This window comes from Myotis brandtii, unplaced genomic scaffold, assembly GCF_000412655.1.
Source record: "Myotis brandtii unplaced genomic scaffold, ASM41265v1 scaffold63, whole genome shotgun sequence".
Classification (NCBI taxonomy): Eukaryota; Metazoa; Chordata; class Mammalia; order Chiroptera; family Vespertilionidae; genus Myotis; species Myotis brandtii.
In genome coordinates this window covers 1,551,581-1,569,306 of record NW_005370411.1, presented here as the reverse complement: position 1 = coordinate 1,569,306, position 17,726 = coordinate 1,551,581, and the positions used below count along the sequence as shown (strand labels likewise).

The 17,726-nt window shown below is 48.7% G+C and overlaps 1 protein-coding gene and 1 long non-coding RNA gene across 3 annotated transcripts in view; one reads left to right on the top strand and one right to left on the bottom strand.

Annotated features, from left to right (window-relative positions):
- Window positions 1–608: 608 nt before the first annotated feature.
- Window positions 609–2,483, bottom strand: LOC106723705. Of its 2 annotated transcripts, none has more exons than XR_001359418.1 (2): window positions 2,376–2,483; window positions 609–1,858 (listed from the first exon to the last, which is right to left on the bottom strand). It is a non-coding gene; the product is annotated as an uncharacterized LOC106723705 (long non-coding RNA). The 2 variants fall into 2 exon arrangements; XR_001359417.1 differs by having other exon boundaries at window positions 609–1,844.
- A 6,968-nt stretch (window positions 2,484–9,451) lies between these two features.
- MINA (MYC induced nuclear antigen) overlaps window positions 9,452–17,726 on the top strand; it is a 21,602-nt gene continuing 13,327 nt past the window's right edge. Inside the window, exons 1-4 of the mRNA XM_005880173.2 lie at window positions 9,452–9,552; window positions 10,268–10,738; window positions 12,978–13,097; window positions 14,158–14,286. Of these exons, the coding sequence (XP_005880235.2) occupies window positions 9,505–9,552; window positions 10,268–10,738; window positions 12,978–13,097; window positions 14,158–14,286 (768 nt within the window). The 5' untranslated portion in view covers window positions 9,452–9,504. The remainder of the gene's footprint in view (window positions 9,553–10,267; window positions 10,739–12,977; window positions 13,098–14,157; window positions 14,287–17,726) is intronic.

Here is a 17,726-nt window from a genome sequence, read left to right as displayed (position 1 = left end):
TGGTATACAAGTCCGTGTCCTTTAAAAGTGACATATAGCCCTCGCTGGTTTGGCTCAGCGGATAGAGCATCGCCTGCGGACCAAAGGGTCCTGGGTTTGATTTCGGTCAAGGGCACTTACCTTGGTTGCAAGCTCCGCATTTTCTACAAGAGGGCTTCCAAGGTTCCTACAGAAGTGTACAGTTGAGTACTCCCTGCCTTAGCCAATTAAAAGTAGATGAAAGTTGCCATGTCTTTAGCAACATTGTAAAAACATATTTCCTACTGTGCGGTAATAAGACTTTCTGAAGTTTGGTATACAAGTCTGTGTCCTTTAAAAGTGACATATAGCCCTCGCCAGTTTGGCTCAGCGGATAGAGCATCGCCTGCAGACCAAAGGGTCCTGGGTTTGATTCCGGTCAAGGGCACTTACCTTGGTTGCAAGCTCCTCCCCAGCCTGCAGGAGGCAACCAATCGGTAGGGCTGATGGAGAGGTTATGGCTCTACCCTGTCACGCACAGAGCAGGGCCCGTGGGGGGGGGGGGGGGGGGGGTGGTGGAGTGACACATGGGTACCAATCTTTCCAAAATGACAAGCTAACTGAACAAGGCAATCTGAGAAAGGAAGTGCTTGCATCCACATTCATTTACTCTACTTTTTCAGAGAATATTAATGTTGACGTTTCAAGCGTTTCGCACTTTAAAGAACTGTCATAAACATAAACCCACAGATCAAAGGGATTTTTAGAGCAATCACACCATCCCAAAATAACTTAAAACATGTTTTGTTAATTAGGTTGTATCTTGGATGAGGTCATATTTACACTGAATGGAGAGTGAGTCACTGTGAAAGGAGGCTTGCTCCAGCTCAGTCACCCTCCAAGCACACCGTGGCGCTGCCCGTGCAGGGCAGAGAAACCCTGTGGGGTGTGCGCCCATCCCATCCTCCTGCATCTGTGGACAGGCCCTGCCAGGGGCGGAGGGCAGCTGTGGGCAAGGGGCGGGGCTGGGGCGGGGCATGGGGAAGGAGGCACAGATCCCATCCCACGCGGCAGGAGGCAGAACTGCAGGTGGCAAGGCCCAGTGCATGCTCCCTTGTTCCAACACACTTTACCTACAAAACCAAACCAAAGGTTAGGTGATTAAGAATTTCAAAGCGGTACCACGAGGGAAGGTTGCACCTGCTAAGGTTCACCCACCTGCTGAGGATCCGGGGACTGGGGCCATGACCAGTCCCTCAGGGAGACTGAGCAGTGCTGGTCCAGTGGCCAGCAGGACTGAGCTACCTATGATATTGTTTTCGTGAGAAAAAAAAATCACAGAAACAAAATGACTGACTTTTTGATGCCCCTTTGGAATAAATAAGTTGGGGACTGGACCGTAGTTTGCTTCCTGCCCTCTGGAAGAGCTTTTATACTCAATCATCTTAAAGCTAAAAATAAAGAAAAAGTACTTTAAAGAGTACATTAGGGAGACCATAGATTCTACAAACTCCCAGGACAAAATAATGGGCTATTCTCACTCTCAGTGCCCTCTTCCTCACTTTCCCTCCCTCTTCCTTTTCTTTACAGACATGGCAGGCATTGCATTCAGGTTTAAAGGTGAAGGAACATGATGTTTTCGCTAGCTATGCTAAGACATCTGGATTATAATGAAAATATCGCAGAGACTAATTTTGCCCCAGGGGAACTCCTCTGCAAGATGTCTGCTCTTCCCTCGCAGAGCTGATTTCTGTCGGCCATCCCGGGATTTGATGTGCTGGCCCATGGTTTTCTGTGCTGACACTGGGACTTCTCTCCATGGCAGACACGGAATACTGCTGTCCCACGTGAAGGACATGTGTGAGAGTTCACCATTTTCTGAATCCCTGTAACATCAATACTGTTGTAAATTATTATCTTGAGTAGAAATTTATAGTAAAAATGAAGAGCAAAGTATATTACCAATATGTCATGTCAAGTAGATTAGAGGTGGTTGTACTTTACTTTTTTTTGGTAGTTTTTTCTCAAAGGGCTATTTTTAAAACATTGTTGACAGTATTACAGTTGTCCCCCATTTTATTTTTTTATTTAAATATATTTTTATTGATTTCAGAGAGGAAGGGAGAGGGAGAGAGAGATAGAAACAGCAATGAGAGAGAATCATTGGTCGGCTGCCTCCTGTACGCCCCATACTGGGGATCGAGCCTGCAACCCGTGCATGTGCCCTTGACCGGAATCGAACCTGGGCCCCTTCAGTCTGCAGGCTAATGCTCTATCCACTGAGCCAACTGGCTAGGGTGATGCCCCCCCACCTTAAAGGGATAAATTTGATGTGAATTCTGGGTCTCTCTGACTGGAATCTGACAGGGAGCGTGTGGGTTACAGTGGGAGGTAGAACACAGTGAAAAAGAACTTACAGTTGACTGGTTTGGCTCCAGTCTTGTTTCTTCTACTTCCTGCCCGTGTGACCTTGTGCTGTGCTGGGCTGCATATCTGGCGCTTTGGCCAGACGGGTCATGCTGTGCTGTTTGTTCCTAAAACACATAGATAGGAAGGTACTGACATCAGGCCAGGCCTTGAGATATGGTCTCATGGCCCCTTCCCAGCACGCAGGCCTTCTTTCTCAGAAGGCCCGGAAGTCTCATTCCAAATTTTGGAGACAAAAGACTGGAGAAAGTATAAATAAAGAGAGTTTCCTCCATATTGGGGGGCCCAGAATTTGAAAGACACATTTTTCTCTGGGCCTCCACAAAATTTAATAATAAAATGTAACTCTTGCAGTCAGCACTGCAGCTCGGCCTCTGCTCCGGCAGGGTGCTGTAACTGTAGTCGCTGGCCATGGAAATCAGGGCTGCAGTTCAGCCTCTGCTTCAGCAGAGTGCTATAACTGTAGTTAGCTGGCCAGCTTAATAAAGGCTCTTAAATTTAAATTCTGAGTCGGTGGTCTATCTCGCTGAGTGAACCCATAACAGTGCAAGTGACTTAACCTCTGCTGACTCAGTTTCCTCAACTGTACTGTGGAGGTGATCACAGCGGTGGTGAGGATGAAGAGCGGCACCTATGAAACACCTAGTGCAGCAGTTCTCAACCTGTGGGTCGTTTGGGGGTCGAACGACCCTTTCACAGGGGTCGCCTAAGACTATTGGAAAACACATATATAATTACATATTGTTTTTGTGATTAATCACTATGCTTTAATTATGTTCAATTTGTAACAATGAAAATACATCCTGCATATCAGATATTTACATTATGATTCATAACAGTAGCAAAATTACAGTTATGAAGTAGCAACGAAAATAATTTTATGGTTGGGGGTCACCACAACATGAGGAACTGTATTAAAGGGTCGCAGCATTAGGAAGGTTGAGAACCACTGACCTAGTGCATGGTGCCTCCCAGAAAGGAAGGACTCAGTTCAAGGCTTCCTGTTATTGTAACTTTGAAACAAGCGTTAGCCACGGCATATACTTTGTCCCCATTTGCTCATGTGTCCCTGGACCATAAGAAGCAGCCATAGGTCCCAATTAACTTGACAGTGAAGTCACTTCCTTTGGGTGGTTCTCTGTCTACGGAGCAAAGAAAGGTACAGGCCCGAGCACAGGCTGTCACTCCTTCGGCCTCCCCTCCCACGTTAGAGTCCAAGGAGAGCCTTAGGCCCAGATTACTTAACAATCGCTTTTGCTGTTTCTATAGCCACAGTAACAAAAAGTTTCCAGTATCCTTTAAACCAGGATTAATTCTCTCTCTGGGAGCAAAGAGATATACATTGCAGTTGACTTAGTATAAAAAAGCACCGCATCGCGTAGGAAGCTCAGAGGAAAGCTGCAGGCGCACCGGCGCCCCCAGCTCCCTTCACTTGGAAACTCGCTTCCCTCTCCTGGCCTCAGTTTCCCCAGGAAAGGAACAAGGTTGTGCTAGAGCAGGGATCCTCAAACTACGGCCCGTGGGCCACATGTGGCCCCCGGGTGTTTTTGCTGCAGCTGCCTGTTGCTTAGCAGCCAACTGTCCCAGGCCCGCAGTGCCCAATGTGCACCATACTCTCCTTCTCTCTGTCTCTTGACTCCTCTCAGTCTCGGGTGTGATCAGGGTGTGATCAGATGAGTCATGAGCTTGCCTGTGCAGAGCCTGCTGCTGCCTGAGGACCGAGGTAAGAACAAGTTAGGATTTATTTTTTTTTGAAGTTAGGAGGTCTATTTTTTATTTATTTATTTTGCAGTTAGTAGGGCCTTTTTTTGAAGTTTTGTTTTTTTACTTCAAAATAAGATATGTGCAGTGTGCATAGGAATTTGTTCATGTTTTTTTTAAATTTTATTTTTTCATAGTTTTTTTTTAAACTATAGTCCGGCCCTCCAACGGTCTGAGGGACAGTGAACTGGCCCCCTGTTTAAAAAGTTTGAGGACCCCTGTTCTAAAGGCTGAATGGCAGTGCTCTGAAAGGTTAGACCTGTGTTTGCACTGGGTCTAGAAAAAGGTAAACATTCAATATGGTAGCTGTTATAGCTTTGTATCAATGGAGAAATCTAGGCTGCCTCCCAGGTTTCTGGCTTGTGGTTCTAGGAACATGCTGATGCTCAGCACTCACCATCAGTCCACGGAGCTAGAGAGAAACAGACGTGGGTGTAAGTGGGGACTTCTCCTTAAGTCAGCTCCCCTCTGTGGGAGTGCACTTTCCCTTTCTACCTAGGACTGAAGAAGGCTTACTGTGGCAGAGCAAGGTGGACTGGGGCACACAAAGCAGGCTGGAGCAGATCAGAGCTGTCTAGCTGGATAGGAGCAAGGGAGAGGAGAGGGCCACCTCCCAGCAACGCTGTTTCACAGTCATGCTGCTTTATAATTGAGTTGTAACACTATTGAGCTGTTCCATAGCCATTCTGTTTTCACAGCTGTGCTGTATCACAATTGAGCTGTTTGCACTGAATGAAGTTTCCTTTTTTACTGTACTTCAAATTGGGGATTCCTGTTGGCAATGAATTGGCACCAACAACCATCTGTTAAGAGTTTGGAGAAATTATATGTGCATCTAGAGCAGTGGTTCTCAACCTTCCTAATGCCACGACCCTTTAATACAGTTGCGGGAGGGAAGCGCGGGCTGGGGCGTCTCTGTGGTCCCACCCCGACTTTAGCTTTGCAGCCTCCCCTCCCAACAGTCCACTTGTCACCGCATGTGTCCAGCGCAGCTGCCCCGCGTGGGGCTATCCAACAGGTTAGAGAGACCGGCTGCGCTCCGTTCGGGACCGAAGCCCTGGGAGGCGAGGGCCTAAGGACCGCGCATTCGCTGAGCCCGGGCGGCCTTTGGTTTCGGGGCTCCGGTTGCGGCGGGGGAGCAGGTTTCTCCCACCGTCGCCGGGATGGCTTTTGCCTCGCTGGCCTCGATCACTAAAGCACATTAGCGAGGGGGAGTCCGTGAGCTGGACAGACAGCCACGGCACCACCTAACAACCAGCACCTGCCCGTCGGGGCGCTCGGTCAGCAGGGGCCCGGCTTCCCTCTCGGACCCACAGGCACTTCCGTGGGCCTCGGCGGCTGTTGCAGGCGCCCAGCGGCTCTGTCGGGCGTGGTGCGCGTTTACTTGAGCTGCCGGACCACCATCCTCTCCGCTGGTGGATCTGAAGTGCACGCAGGGAACTTACAGTCTCAGCGCAGGTCCCCGGCCGGCTGCCAGGCTTGATGCGGCCCGGAGGTGTGTGTGTTAACGAGGCTCCTGACCCCGCCGCGCGGTGGGATGCGCTCTGGAGCGCACGGACACCCACGGGCACCCAGCGCCTTTCAGCGCCGGCCACACGGCTGAACACCCAGGGCCAGCTGCCATCAGAACAATCCCCACTGCGCACACCGTCTGGGCTCCCCCAACTTTGTTTTCTGCAAAGCTTTTGAGATATTTCTCTAAAGTTACATACAAAAGAGGAAAACGGGGAGCAAATGCATTCAGCAGACATTTCTTGGGACCCCGGGTGTGCCTCTGCTAGGTTCTGGGTGTGTGCAGGTTGCGCCCTGCCCTCCGGAGGCCGTGCTATGGGCGGGCGGGCGTGGCCCAGGGGTTGAGCGCGGAGATGATAAAGACGCCCACGGTGAGGTGAACCGGGAAGGAGGTCAGGGTTTGATTCCAGCCAGGGCACATGCCTAGGAGGCAGCTGATCAACGATTCTCTCTCATCATTCATGTTTCTCCTCTCTCTTCCTCTCTGAAATCAATAAAAAAAATTTTTTTTAAATAAAAAGCTGCTGATGGCTTCTTGTCAGTAATTTCCCGTAGACAAGGTTAGGACACTTACTAGTAACAATAGGAAGGCTCTGTTTATGTTTGTTGGCCGTAGAATGGGTATTGATTTTCTTGTAGAGTTTTAATCCTTAAGAGTTGTTTAGATTAGTTGGTGTGTTGTGTGTGTTTTTTTAAATTAAAATCTGTTGGCAGTAAAATGTGAATTGTGAATGTTTCTTTTGATTTAATAATTTTACATTGCAATGATTATAGTCAATTCAAGCTGTATAATTGCCTTTTTACTTTTTTTAATTGAAATATAATTGCCATAGAACATTATGTTATTTTAGGTGTAGAAAAGAATGGTTTAGAATTTGTATAAATTGTTTTTTAAAAGCTTGCCCCCCCCCCCAAGCTTTATACAAATATTTATTCTCACTTCTGCTTGGGTGGTCCGTGAGGTTTATAGGCAGGCTGTGTGGGCTGTACTCCTCTGTACAAAGTATTCTGTTGTTTAATTATCATATTTCTTAGATCCTAAGATATGTCTTTTTTAGCTATTTCTGAAATGGTGATGCATCTTGCAGTTTTTGGTACATTCAGTGTGGTGTGGAATGTCATCTGTCCACTTCTCAAAAGCTGTTAAAAAGAATTGTTATTTTACAATATGGATAGTGTGAGAATCAGGGAAATGGTATATTTTCCCAGTAACTTCTAAGCTAGGTACCAATGAACTGAGCCTCAAATCATTTCATTGTGAACACAGAAACAATACGTGATGTAACTTTTGGCAGTATAAATAGTGAAATGTATATTCTAACAAAGGCGTTTGTTATGCAGTGCTAGTGTTTGTTAGTGATTGTAGGTGGAAAAAATTCGTTAAGTGTTTATATTTTTGGCGTTAGTATTCTGCACACTTTGTCTGAGCACACTTCCTGAGGAATGTGCTTATATAACTGTGTTCATATATTGTGCTTAAAGAAAAGCCTTTCAATTACATCTTCCTGCTCCTGACATCCTTACATTATAAGCTAACCGATCGTGAGGGCTAAGAGATGTGTGGCTGAATGTGAAACTACTTTTTCATCTTAGGGTACTTTTAATGATACAAACCTTCTGAGCCAATCTGTTTTTAAAGATTAAATATGAGCAGAGTGTCAGGGCATCCCTGGGTTCAATGACTTGCTAAGAAGCCCAGCTGATTGAATATAGCAAAAGGAGACCAAGTGCATAATGTTCCAGCAACTAGGTGTGACAGCTACACAGTTGCCAACCAGGGAAGCTCATTAGAGCCCAGGATTTTTTGTTAATTGGGGGCTAGTCACCTAAGCATCCTTTGCCTGGAAGCTTAGTTGTTGCAATATGTACCAAACTCCCAGACTCCCACCCTAGCTGGGTTGGCTCAGTAGATAGAGCGTCCACCCTGTGGACTGAAGGGTCTCAGGTTCGATTCCCATCAAGGGCTTGTACCTCGATTCCAGCCCGGGTTGGGGCAAGTTCGGGAGGCACCCAATTGATGTGTTTCTCCCCCTCCCTTTCACTCTCTCTGAAAAAACAGTGGAAAATATCCTCGGGTTAGGATTAACCAAAAAATAATAAAAAATCCGAGACTCCCAGAAGGAAAGCAGATGTTCAGTATAAAACACATTGTTTGCACCAACAGTTAAGTCGGAGTGAGTCACTCTTTTTGTTGTTGTTGTTAATCCTCACCCGATTTTTTCCTATTGATTTTGAGAGAGAGTGAAAGGGAGGGGGTGAGATAGAGAGAAACATTTGTTGTTGTTAATCCTCACCCGATTTTTTCCCATTGATTTTGAGAGAGAGTGAAAGGGAGGGGGTGAGATAGAGAGAAACATGGATGTGAGAAAGACACGTTGATTGGTTGCCTCCCGAAAGCACCTGACAGAGGTATGTTCCCTTGACCTCAATCAAACCAGAGACCCTTCAGTCTGTGGCCAGTGCTCCATCCACTGAGCCAAACCAGCTAGGGCCATAGTGAGTCACTGTTAACATTTAAACAGTGGTGGGAATGCTCCTAAATAAAAACTCCCTGAGGTCTGCCATAAACTGGCCTTTCGTAGGATAGCAGTGCTGTTTGCTAATCCGTTTTCATGTCTGGGGTCTAAGTACTAGGAATACTTTGTTTCACTGAATTCCTGGGTTTTTTGGTTGAGAAATCAAAACGGTCTGGAAAACTTGAAAGGAAAAGGAAACATTTTCAGCAAATTTTTGTCTCATTGACGACACATTATAAAACACTAAAGTTAATTTCTTCTCTAAGCTTAAGCCCTTACCTCTCCAGTGCAAGCTTTTAGTGTCTATTTTTATTAGTTTTCCATCATCCTGTGTTTCTCCAGCAAAAGCACTTGATCTGAGCTATTTGTGGGCACAAAATTTAGAAGCTAAAATGAGGTCGCTAGAGAGTTTTGTATTTTGACGTTTCCACTTCCTACTGTGTTCAGTTTACATTTGGATTGTATTCTAAAGGTTTATTAATAAATTAGTTGTTGCAATATGTAACAAATTATTCCAGGGTTTATTCCTAGGCCCGACCACTAATTGTACTTAGTCCATGTTGTAGCTGAAATACAGCTTAGTTATAATGACAGAGGAGCAGAAAACAGTGTTCTTGCAATTCGGATAGCCCAACAAAATAGGAAGCCATAACATCTACTAATAAGTTACTGGTCTCTGGGAAAAATTGGTTCTTATAAGTGCAGATGTTTAAAATTTATTTTTTGTTAATCCTCATCCAAGGATATTTTTTCCATTGGTTTTTTTTTTAGAGAGAGTGGGAGGGAGGGAAGAGAGAGAGAGAGACATCAATTAGTTGCCTCCTGCACATGCTCCAAGTCGGGCCGGGGATCGAACCTACAACCCAAGCACGCGCCCAGGAATCGAACCCTTGACCCTTTGGTGAGCAGGCAGCAGCTCTAACTACAGAGAAGCACTGGCTAGGGCTGTAAGTGCAGATTTTTATAATCTTTTTTGGGGACAGAGACTCCTTTAAGAATCCAGTGAAAGTAATGAACCCACCACCGCCTCCTAGAAAAAATAAAAGTTTAAATAGAAATTTGCAGTTTCAGGAAATTCATATAATTTGAATTACCATTCTTGAACCCCAGACGAAGGCCACCTGCTTGATAACCATAGTTGTGGTTTGGGGGCAGTTCTGAGAGGTTTGGCAGAGCTTGCGGGTATTGCTGCTCCTGCTCCTGCAGTGTGGTCTGTGGGCCAGCAGCACCCCTGCCTGGGCGCTGTGAGAGATGCAGTGTGGTCTGTGGGCCAGCAGCACCCCTGCCTGGCCGCTGTGAGAGAACCTCAGCCCTCCGTCCGTCAGGCCTAATGCCCAGGGGATGTGCACATCCGAGATGGAGCAGTGCTGTGGTAGAGGTTTGTGATGTGGGTATGCTGTTATGTTTAACTTACAGCTTTTTAAAGACTTGGGATATAACTACCTTTAGCCTTCACTTTTCAGCTTCTAATTAGTTTTTTTTTTTTTTTAATGGGAGAGAGGTTTCTGATAAAGTGACACTTTTCAGGCATAAGCTGAGATTTGGAAGTGGGAGTTTCACGTGGTTGAGGAAGACTTGGGAGCAGGCTGCTTCTTGCTCCGGCCACCAGCTGACACCACGCCCGGGACGTGGCAGTGGGCGTCCTGGCCGGCAGATGGGGTGGCGCTGTGGTGAGGAGCGCCTGGAGTGGGCGCTGTTGGTGGTTCTCCAGTCATGTGTCTGTAACTCAAAGTACATCTCATTAGATTTGGGACCTGGTGCTGATTGAAGCCAAATTAAAAAGATTTTCGATTTTGCTGTGTCAGTGGCCACAGGCTGAACTGTGACTGGGAGCTGCTGAGATAGTCGAATCATTTAAGTCGGGATAATTATACTTCCTGATAAACTAGGATTCCACAACATAGTGCTGTGTGCACGGACAGCGTGCTGTCCTCAGAGGAATGTGGGATCCGCAGTTTGAATCCTGGCCGGGAGGAATGGTGTGTGGGCTTCAGGCTGCCCCTGAGGAGAAGGCCTGCACCCACAGGGTCTCCTGAGGCTCATGGCCAGGCCTGGCTGCGAACACCAACACATGCTCTTTGTTCTTTTGGTAGGTTTGCCTCCCTTCACAGCTTCGTCTGGAAGACGGGACGATGCCAAAGAAAGCAAAGCCTGCGGGGACTGGGCAGGAAGAGGGGCCTGCTCCCTGCAAACAGCCGAAGGCGGAGGCGGCTGCGGGGCCTTTCACTTTAAACTTCGACAGCCCCAGTGGCTTCTTTGAAAGTTTAATCTCGCCCATCCAGACGGAGACTTTTTTCAAGGAATTCTGGGAGCAGAAGCCCCTGCTCATTCAGAGAGAGGACCCTGCGCTGGCCGCGTATTACCAGTCCCTGTTCAGGCTCTCAGACCTGAAGAGTCTGTGCGGCCGGGGTATGTACTATGGACGGGACGTAAATGTCTGCCGCTGTGTCCATGGGAAGAAGAAGGTTTTAAATAAAGATGGCAAAGTGCACTTCCTCCAGCTGAGAAAAGATTTTGATCAGAAAAGGGCAACAATTCAGTTTCACCAGCCTCAGAGATTTAAGGTAACAGGTTCTCCCCCGGCAGAATCCTCGTGTGTTTAAAGGGTTACCATGTGGCCACAGACCAGCTCAGGGGCGAACCTGTGGTCTGGTGGTGATTTGCCTCCTGCCAGCTTGAGAAGGGGGAGCGCCTGTTTGGTCTTCAAATGCATCTCAAATGAGGAGATTCTGTGTTCTCTTTTGACTGAATTGTTAGAAAATGTCTAACATGCAGGGTGGACATGGTTGGGTGTCATAGAGCTGCAAAACCTAAGTTATGTCGCTAGTTTTAAAAGTTCTGTGGGCTGGCTTTTGTCTCGGTGTAAGGCAGACATTTCTGTTGGGCTTGCCCCTTCCTTGTAATTGAAGGCATGCAGAGTAGCATCACGGTGGTCGTGTCCTCCTTGAAGCTCCTCCCTTACGGCCTGCATCTGCCTAGGTAGAGGCTGCAGAGCCGTGCAGATGTCCATGTGGCCTCAGTGCCCCGCCCGCTCCACAGCTGCCGTGGGAAAGCCTGGTTTCTTTCTCTCTTGCAGGGATATGTGGCTCCCCTCCGGCCCCTCAGTCTGGCTTATACCCTGAAGAGGGGGTTAGTGCCTGGAGAGAGGGCATGTACTCGGCCCCTTTCGCCCTTCTCCGCCTGTACCCATTTTCTAGGTTGTCATTTCTCCTCCCATCCCGTTACATATCAGTTTTGTGCGGGGAATTCCGAAATGTAAGTCTCTCGTCCTTACTTCTTGCCGGAACTTGAGACTGAGACAGCCAGAAGCTCACTTAAAGACATCTCCACACGGGGGTTCTAGCAGCTCAAGCTCAACATTTCTAGGAGAGAACTCCTTTTCCCCCTTCGAAAAGCTGTTCTTTAGCAAGTCTTCCCCATTTCAGTGGATGGAGCTGGGAGCTAACTCACTGTCCAAGGCAAAAGCCCGGGAGTATTTGTCCATCAGCAGGTCCCGGCAGTGCTACTTCCAAGTGCGTCTTGACCTTTCTACTCCCTCTCCCTTCCCGCTAGTTCCTTGCCTCACTGCTGTCTGCTGCCTTTGTAGCTTCCCCACTGATCTCTCTTGCTTTCGACAGTCCATTTTCCACACAGTAGCCAGAGTGAGCTTTTAAGACATGGAGGCAAGCAACAGACTGACTAAACTCAGAGGGAAGGGGCGGGGAGGGCGGGGGGAGAGATTAAGAAAACAACTTATATGCACACATGCATAACCCATGGACACAGACAATAGTGTCCGTCGTCTAAAGGCCTGACTGAAGGAAGGACCCACCTGGCTCACCCAGGGCTGGCTGCTGGCTGCTGGCAGGAGGCCTCGGTGCCCTGCCACCCAGACCTCTCCCTACAGCTGCTGCGAGTCCTCGTGATGTGGTGCTGGCTCCCCGAGAAAGAGATTTAAGAGGCGCAGGCTCAGTGTGTTTCCTGGCCTAGTCCCAAGCCACAGACCATCATTTCGACAATAGACTAGGCACCCAGGAGCGCCTCTTCCACGTGGAGGGGCCACACGGGCAGGACACCCCAAGGCAGGAGGCCTTGGAGGCTGGCTACCGCGGTTTGTAATAATACATTTGATCCTTTAAAAAATCCTATGAGATTATCTAAAAACAGTAACAAACAAAAATACCAAAACAATGAGGCAAGCATTATTATAAATTATTATTATTTTTCCCACAGTTGTGTATTTATTTATTTTTAAAATTTTAAAGGAAGTATTATTATTATTCTCACTTTTCTGTGAGGAAATATGGGTGCAGAAAAGTGAAATAACTTACCCAATATTACAGTTAGTAAGGGGCAAAGCCAGACATTGAACCCAGGTGGTCTTTTTTTTTTAATCAATTTTATTGGGCTATAATATACATACAATAAAAAAACCGTTTCATGGTGAAGGCCTGGGGCAGGGGGTGGAGGTGAGCGAGAAGAGGTCATTGGGGAGAGGGGGGACATTTGTAATACTTTCAACAACAAAGATAGAAATAAATAAATACAGTAAAAATGTAAATTGGATCCTGTCATCTCCCTGCTTAAGGCCTGCCCGGTTCCAGACCGCCCGCCTGCCAGTCTCGGGTTTGTGCTCCAGTCTTTTCTGTGGGGTCAGTCCTAGCGCAGAAAATTCTCGAGGGCAGAGGTGTCGGCTCTTTCACGCTTCTTAATTCTCGGTATCTGTGAGTTAATAGCTCAGTACAGACTATAAGCAAATGAGAACTCGTGCCCCGTCTTACTGTTAATGGACTTTTCCCCTCCCCCTTTCCTCCTCTGTTGAAGGATGAACTTTGGAGGATCCAGGAGAAGCTGGAATGCTACTTTGGCTCCTTGGTTGGCTCGAATGTGTACATAACCCCTGCCGGCTCGCAGGGCCTGCCGCCCCATTATGATGACGTCGAGGTGAGAGTGGAAGAGCGCTGTGGGGCCGGGGGAAGGAGGAGTTGCTGAGAGTTGGGTCAGGATGGGGGTCAGGGTTCAGGCCACCTCTTGGGCCAGGTCTCTGTCCACTCTTCCTGTGCCGTCTCTGGAGACCTTGACCCCACCTGGATGTTGGGCCAAAACCAAGTCCACCCAACGGTTTCCTTCCTGCTCCTTCCCCGAGGGCACGGGTCGTTTCCAGCCGACTGATACGAGGGCCACACCTTCTGTTGGGTTTATCTACAGAAAAGTGTGATTGGCTTTCTCACTTCGCAGTGTACGGTCCTTAATAAGGTGAAGCCACAAAGCAGACCTACATCTGCTTTCATTTTGTCCTTTTTCTGTAGCTGCCAGAAATACATATATTTTTCCGTTTGTGAAAATCTAGGGGCAGCTGGAGTGAAGGTCATGGTTTCCCTGAAGCACTGGCACCTTGACAAGCGTGATTTCACTCCCCGGGAGCTGCCAGAAACAGTTAGCGTTTTGGCTTAGGTATTTTGTAGTTTTATTTTTGTACCAATACAAGGTGTGAACACAGGGTAATTAGTAACAAGTCATTTTTTTCTCCCTTTAAGAGCAGTTTGATATCAATGCATTTTCCAAAAGGTCTTGGTTCTTTAAAATACGTTTTTAACAGAGTATTGAGATATCTTTGGCTGAATGAAGAACAAAAACCTTAAAGCTTTTCTACCTGCCAGAGATTATATTCAGGATCTTAGACATCCAGTCATCTCCGAAGCTCGGCTTTGCCTCGAGAGATCATGGGCTTTAAGCTGTCGGGTCGGAGATTTGAAGGGATGAGATCGTGGTCTGTCGTGGGATGTAGAGAACTCGGCGAGGCCTCACGAAAGTGAGAAGAATGATATCCCTCTTAAAGGTTAAAGCCATAGTGGCGGCTCTTATGTGCAGAGTGAAATGTGTCTGATCTTCATTTTTATTTTTTATCTGAAACGGGTGATCCATCTGAGCCCTTGGAGGCTCCCTCGGGAGCACCCGCCTGTGAGGCAGCTCTGACCTCGGGCCTGTGGCTCTCCCTCCCCAGGTGTTCATCCTGCAGCTGGAGGGGCAGAAACACTGGCGCCTCTACCACCCCACGGTGCCCCTGGCGCGCGAGTACAGTGTGGAGGCGGAGGACAGGCTCGGGAGGCCGGCACACGAGTTCACGTTGAAGGTACGGGCCTTGCGCTGTGGGCGCCCCTCCCGAGACAAGTTCAGGTCTGAGGCTCAGCGATCCCCTCTCGGTCCCATGGGAGTGTGTCCCAGGGTTTCGGGGCAGGCGGCTCATTCCCCCCAGCACTGCAGCTTCCAAAGGCACCTGGTAACTGGTAGAAGTGAGCCAAGGAGGCGCTAAGTTCATTTCCCAAGTGACCTTATGTAATCTCCACATACAATCCACGTCCAGCAGGAATGAATCATGAATTTGCTGTCCTCTGACTTCTCTCGAGTAAACGTGGAAGGTTGGTCTTGGGCAGCTGTGCCGGGTCTCGGGGGGGGTCGGGGGCGTTGGCATTGGGTGTAGGCGGCTGAGGCAGAGCCCAGCCAGGGACCCCCGTTTTCCTACTGGTAGCATTCCAGAGTGGCCCATGCTCCTCCTGACTGCAGCCGACTCTGCATTCTCCCCCTCCCCCTGCATGTAGCCGCCAGAAGAGCAGTAATCATGATAGCCCTTGGAGGAGGCCAGGCGGCTTGATCCTACCCTTGCTCATTGGCATCGTGCTGCTGAGAAAGCCTGTCTGTGAGCAGTTAGCTCAGTGGTTCTCAACCTTCTGGCTCTTTAAATACAATTCCTCATGTTGTGACCCAACCATAAAATTATTTTCGTTGCTACTTCATAACTGTAATGTTGCTACTGTTATGAATCGTAATGTAAATGTCTGATATGCAGGATGGTCTTAGGCAACCCCTGTGAAAGGGTCGTTCGACCGCCAAAGGGGTCGCGACCCACAGGTTGAGAACCGCTGAGTTAGCTGGACGGGGTCATGGCCGCCAACCCCAGCAGGTGGGGGTGAGAAGCAGTCTTAGAGGATAAGACAGCTCCATCGTTAAGCTTTGTACCTTTTCCTACAAAACATAGATTTAATTTCTTTCTGTGTCAGTAAGATAATAGTTCATTCAGACCATTCCAGGGATTCTGCCTACCTGGTATACTTGTATATAGTTACTGTGTTTTTAAATTTCTGGTATGTTGAAGTTATAATTAGTGTCCAGTTCTTACTCAGTGCCTTGTGGCCCCTTCTTGATTTTAAAATCTTTGCCTGCCTGCCAATAACTGGGGGAACAACCTCCCTTTCTAGGCAGGGGGTGGCGGGGGGGCGCCTATATTGCAGGAGACTTTAATAAACACAACAATAAAGGTACCTGTCACTTCTTATGCTCTTGGTCAGCAGTCAGCAAACTGTGGCCCATGGGTCAGCATATGGCCCGATGCCTGTGTTCATAAATGAAGTTTGCTGGGTCCCAGCCACACTCATTCTTTAGGTCCAGTCCAGGACTGTGTTCACGTCACCCCGCAGGGTAGACTAGTTGCTGCTGAGACCATGTGGCCCACACACCACAAATACTGACACAAATATCCCTGACCCTTTACAGAGGGAGTTTGGCAGTCCTTGGTCTTGGAGAAGCATGTTTATCGAGGCTCTTTGTTGATTATTTTTAGGCCGAAGGCTAAGCGGTCCCTGGTCTCTGAGGCAGGGCTGAGTTACCCACAGGGATGCCTGGCTCCCTGCCCTGCCCAGAGGGCTGGGCTCCGCCTGGTCCTCAAGGGTCGCTGGGGCCGGGACTGAGGAGATGGAGCTCCGCCCACTCGCCACCCTGATCACAGCTCATTAGGAGAAGCCCGCACCTCCCGCAGGAGCAGGACAGCAGGCTGTTCCAGGTGTATGTCTGTGCACGTGCGAGTTTAATCAGTGAAACCCCTCAAACATGATTGTGCATAAATGCCCAGTATATGCAATAGAAAAGCTGGGTCCCTCTGGTGGGTGGGGGCTGTATAGGGCCTTCTCACCCCCAACTCCGGTGGCTGCCTGTGTGGCACGGCTGCCCAACTCAGGATCCTGGGGTGACCTCGCCCTGTGACGGAAACTGCACTGTGGCTGGGGAATCCGACAGCCCTGAGTGAGTCCCTCTGCCGTCACTTAGGAGCCGTGTGTCTTGGGCGAGTTATTTATTTAAATCTAAGTCTCCTTATTAACACGCAGACCACAGTATTGACATTGCAGATTGTAACGACTGAAAAATATTACTTTGATGCCTCCCTTACAGTGACATTCCTGGAAGAGATGGGTATATGTCAATATATTGCTGCTTATCAAATTACCACAAATCCACACACACTCAGTGACTGGAAACAACACACATTTGTTATCTTACTGTTCTTCAGTTCACAAGTCCAGAGGGGATTTCCTGGGGCTGAAATCAAGGTGTCCGTGGTCAGCATTACTCCCGAGGCCTCAGGGAGGTCAGCTCCGGGCCTTTCCCTCCCCAGAGGCCGCTGCAGCCTGGGCTCACGGCCAGCACCTGGCAGCCTCGTCTTTCTCGCGCTGCCTTCTCTCCGGTGCTCCCTGCCAATGCTCCGCCCTATAAGGATCCTGTGATTGCTTTGGGCCCACCTACACAATCCAGAAAACCTCCCTGTCAGCAACCTGATTCCTTTTGCAGCCGTCGTTCACACTTGTTGCCATTGTCTGTGTGACCTGCCTATGCACAGGCGCTGGGGTGAGGACAGACATCTTTGGGGCCCTGCCACAGTGCCCTGGGCTTTCTCTCCTCTCCCCCTCCGGAAGCCCCTCCCTGCAGGCTTTCCCCTTCCTCCAGAGCCCCCTTCTCAAGGTCACCGTGACCTCCCTGCGGTCAGGGACAGGGTCAATCCTGAGTCCCCACCTTAGTCTGCCTGTTGGCAGCATGTGACACTGGGACCCTCGCCTTCTTCCCTGGGTGTCCGGGAGGCGCCCTCTCATGGTTCTTTCTCCGCCTTCCTGACTGTTGCTCCTCATTCTCCGTTGTTTTGTCTTCAGTCTTCCCCCCTCCGCAGGGTAGGGGCCAGGGTCATTTCCTGGACCTCTTTTCTCAATCCATGGCCACGTCCAAGGATTAAATGCCTTCTACACTGACGTATCTTAAATGCTGTGTTGTATCTCTAGTCCATGTCTTCAAACTCTAGACTTATACAGTCTCAATTAGAAAGGTAAAAGGTGTTGACAATTTCATATTTCCCAAATAAAAATCATGTCCCACCATGTCCCAGCCTCCTCCCCTCTATAAATGTGTCACCATTTTTCTTCTTGTTTAGGATAAACCCCTTGGACATGGATTTATACAAAAACCTCCTATTTGGTGTTCCCTTTTCTGACATAACCACCGCAGTGGTCCCTTGAGATCCGGTGCACCTTCTGCCCTGTCCTCCAGTGACTTTGTATTAAACCCAGAGTAAAAGCCCAGCCCTTAAAACCGCCCAGAAGGCCTGTAGTCTGGCTGCTTTGCTGCCTTCTCCCCTCCCCTCCCATCACTTCCACCTTCACTCACTACCCTGAGCTACACTGGCCTGCCAGGGGCTCCTCCAATGTGCGTGCACTTCCAGCCTCAGGACCTTGGCCCTGCCCCCACCCTCCCCCT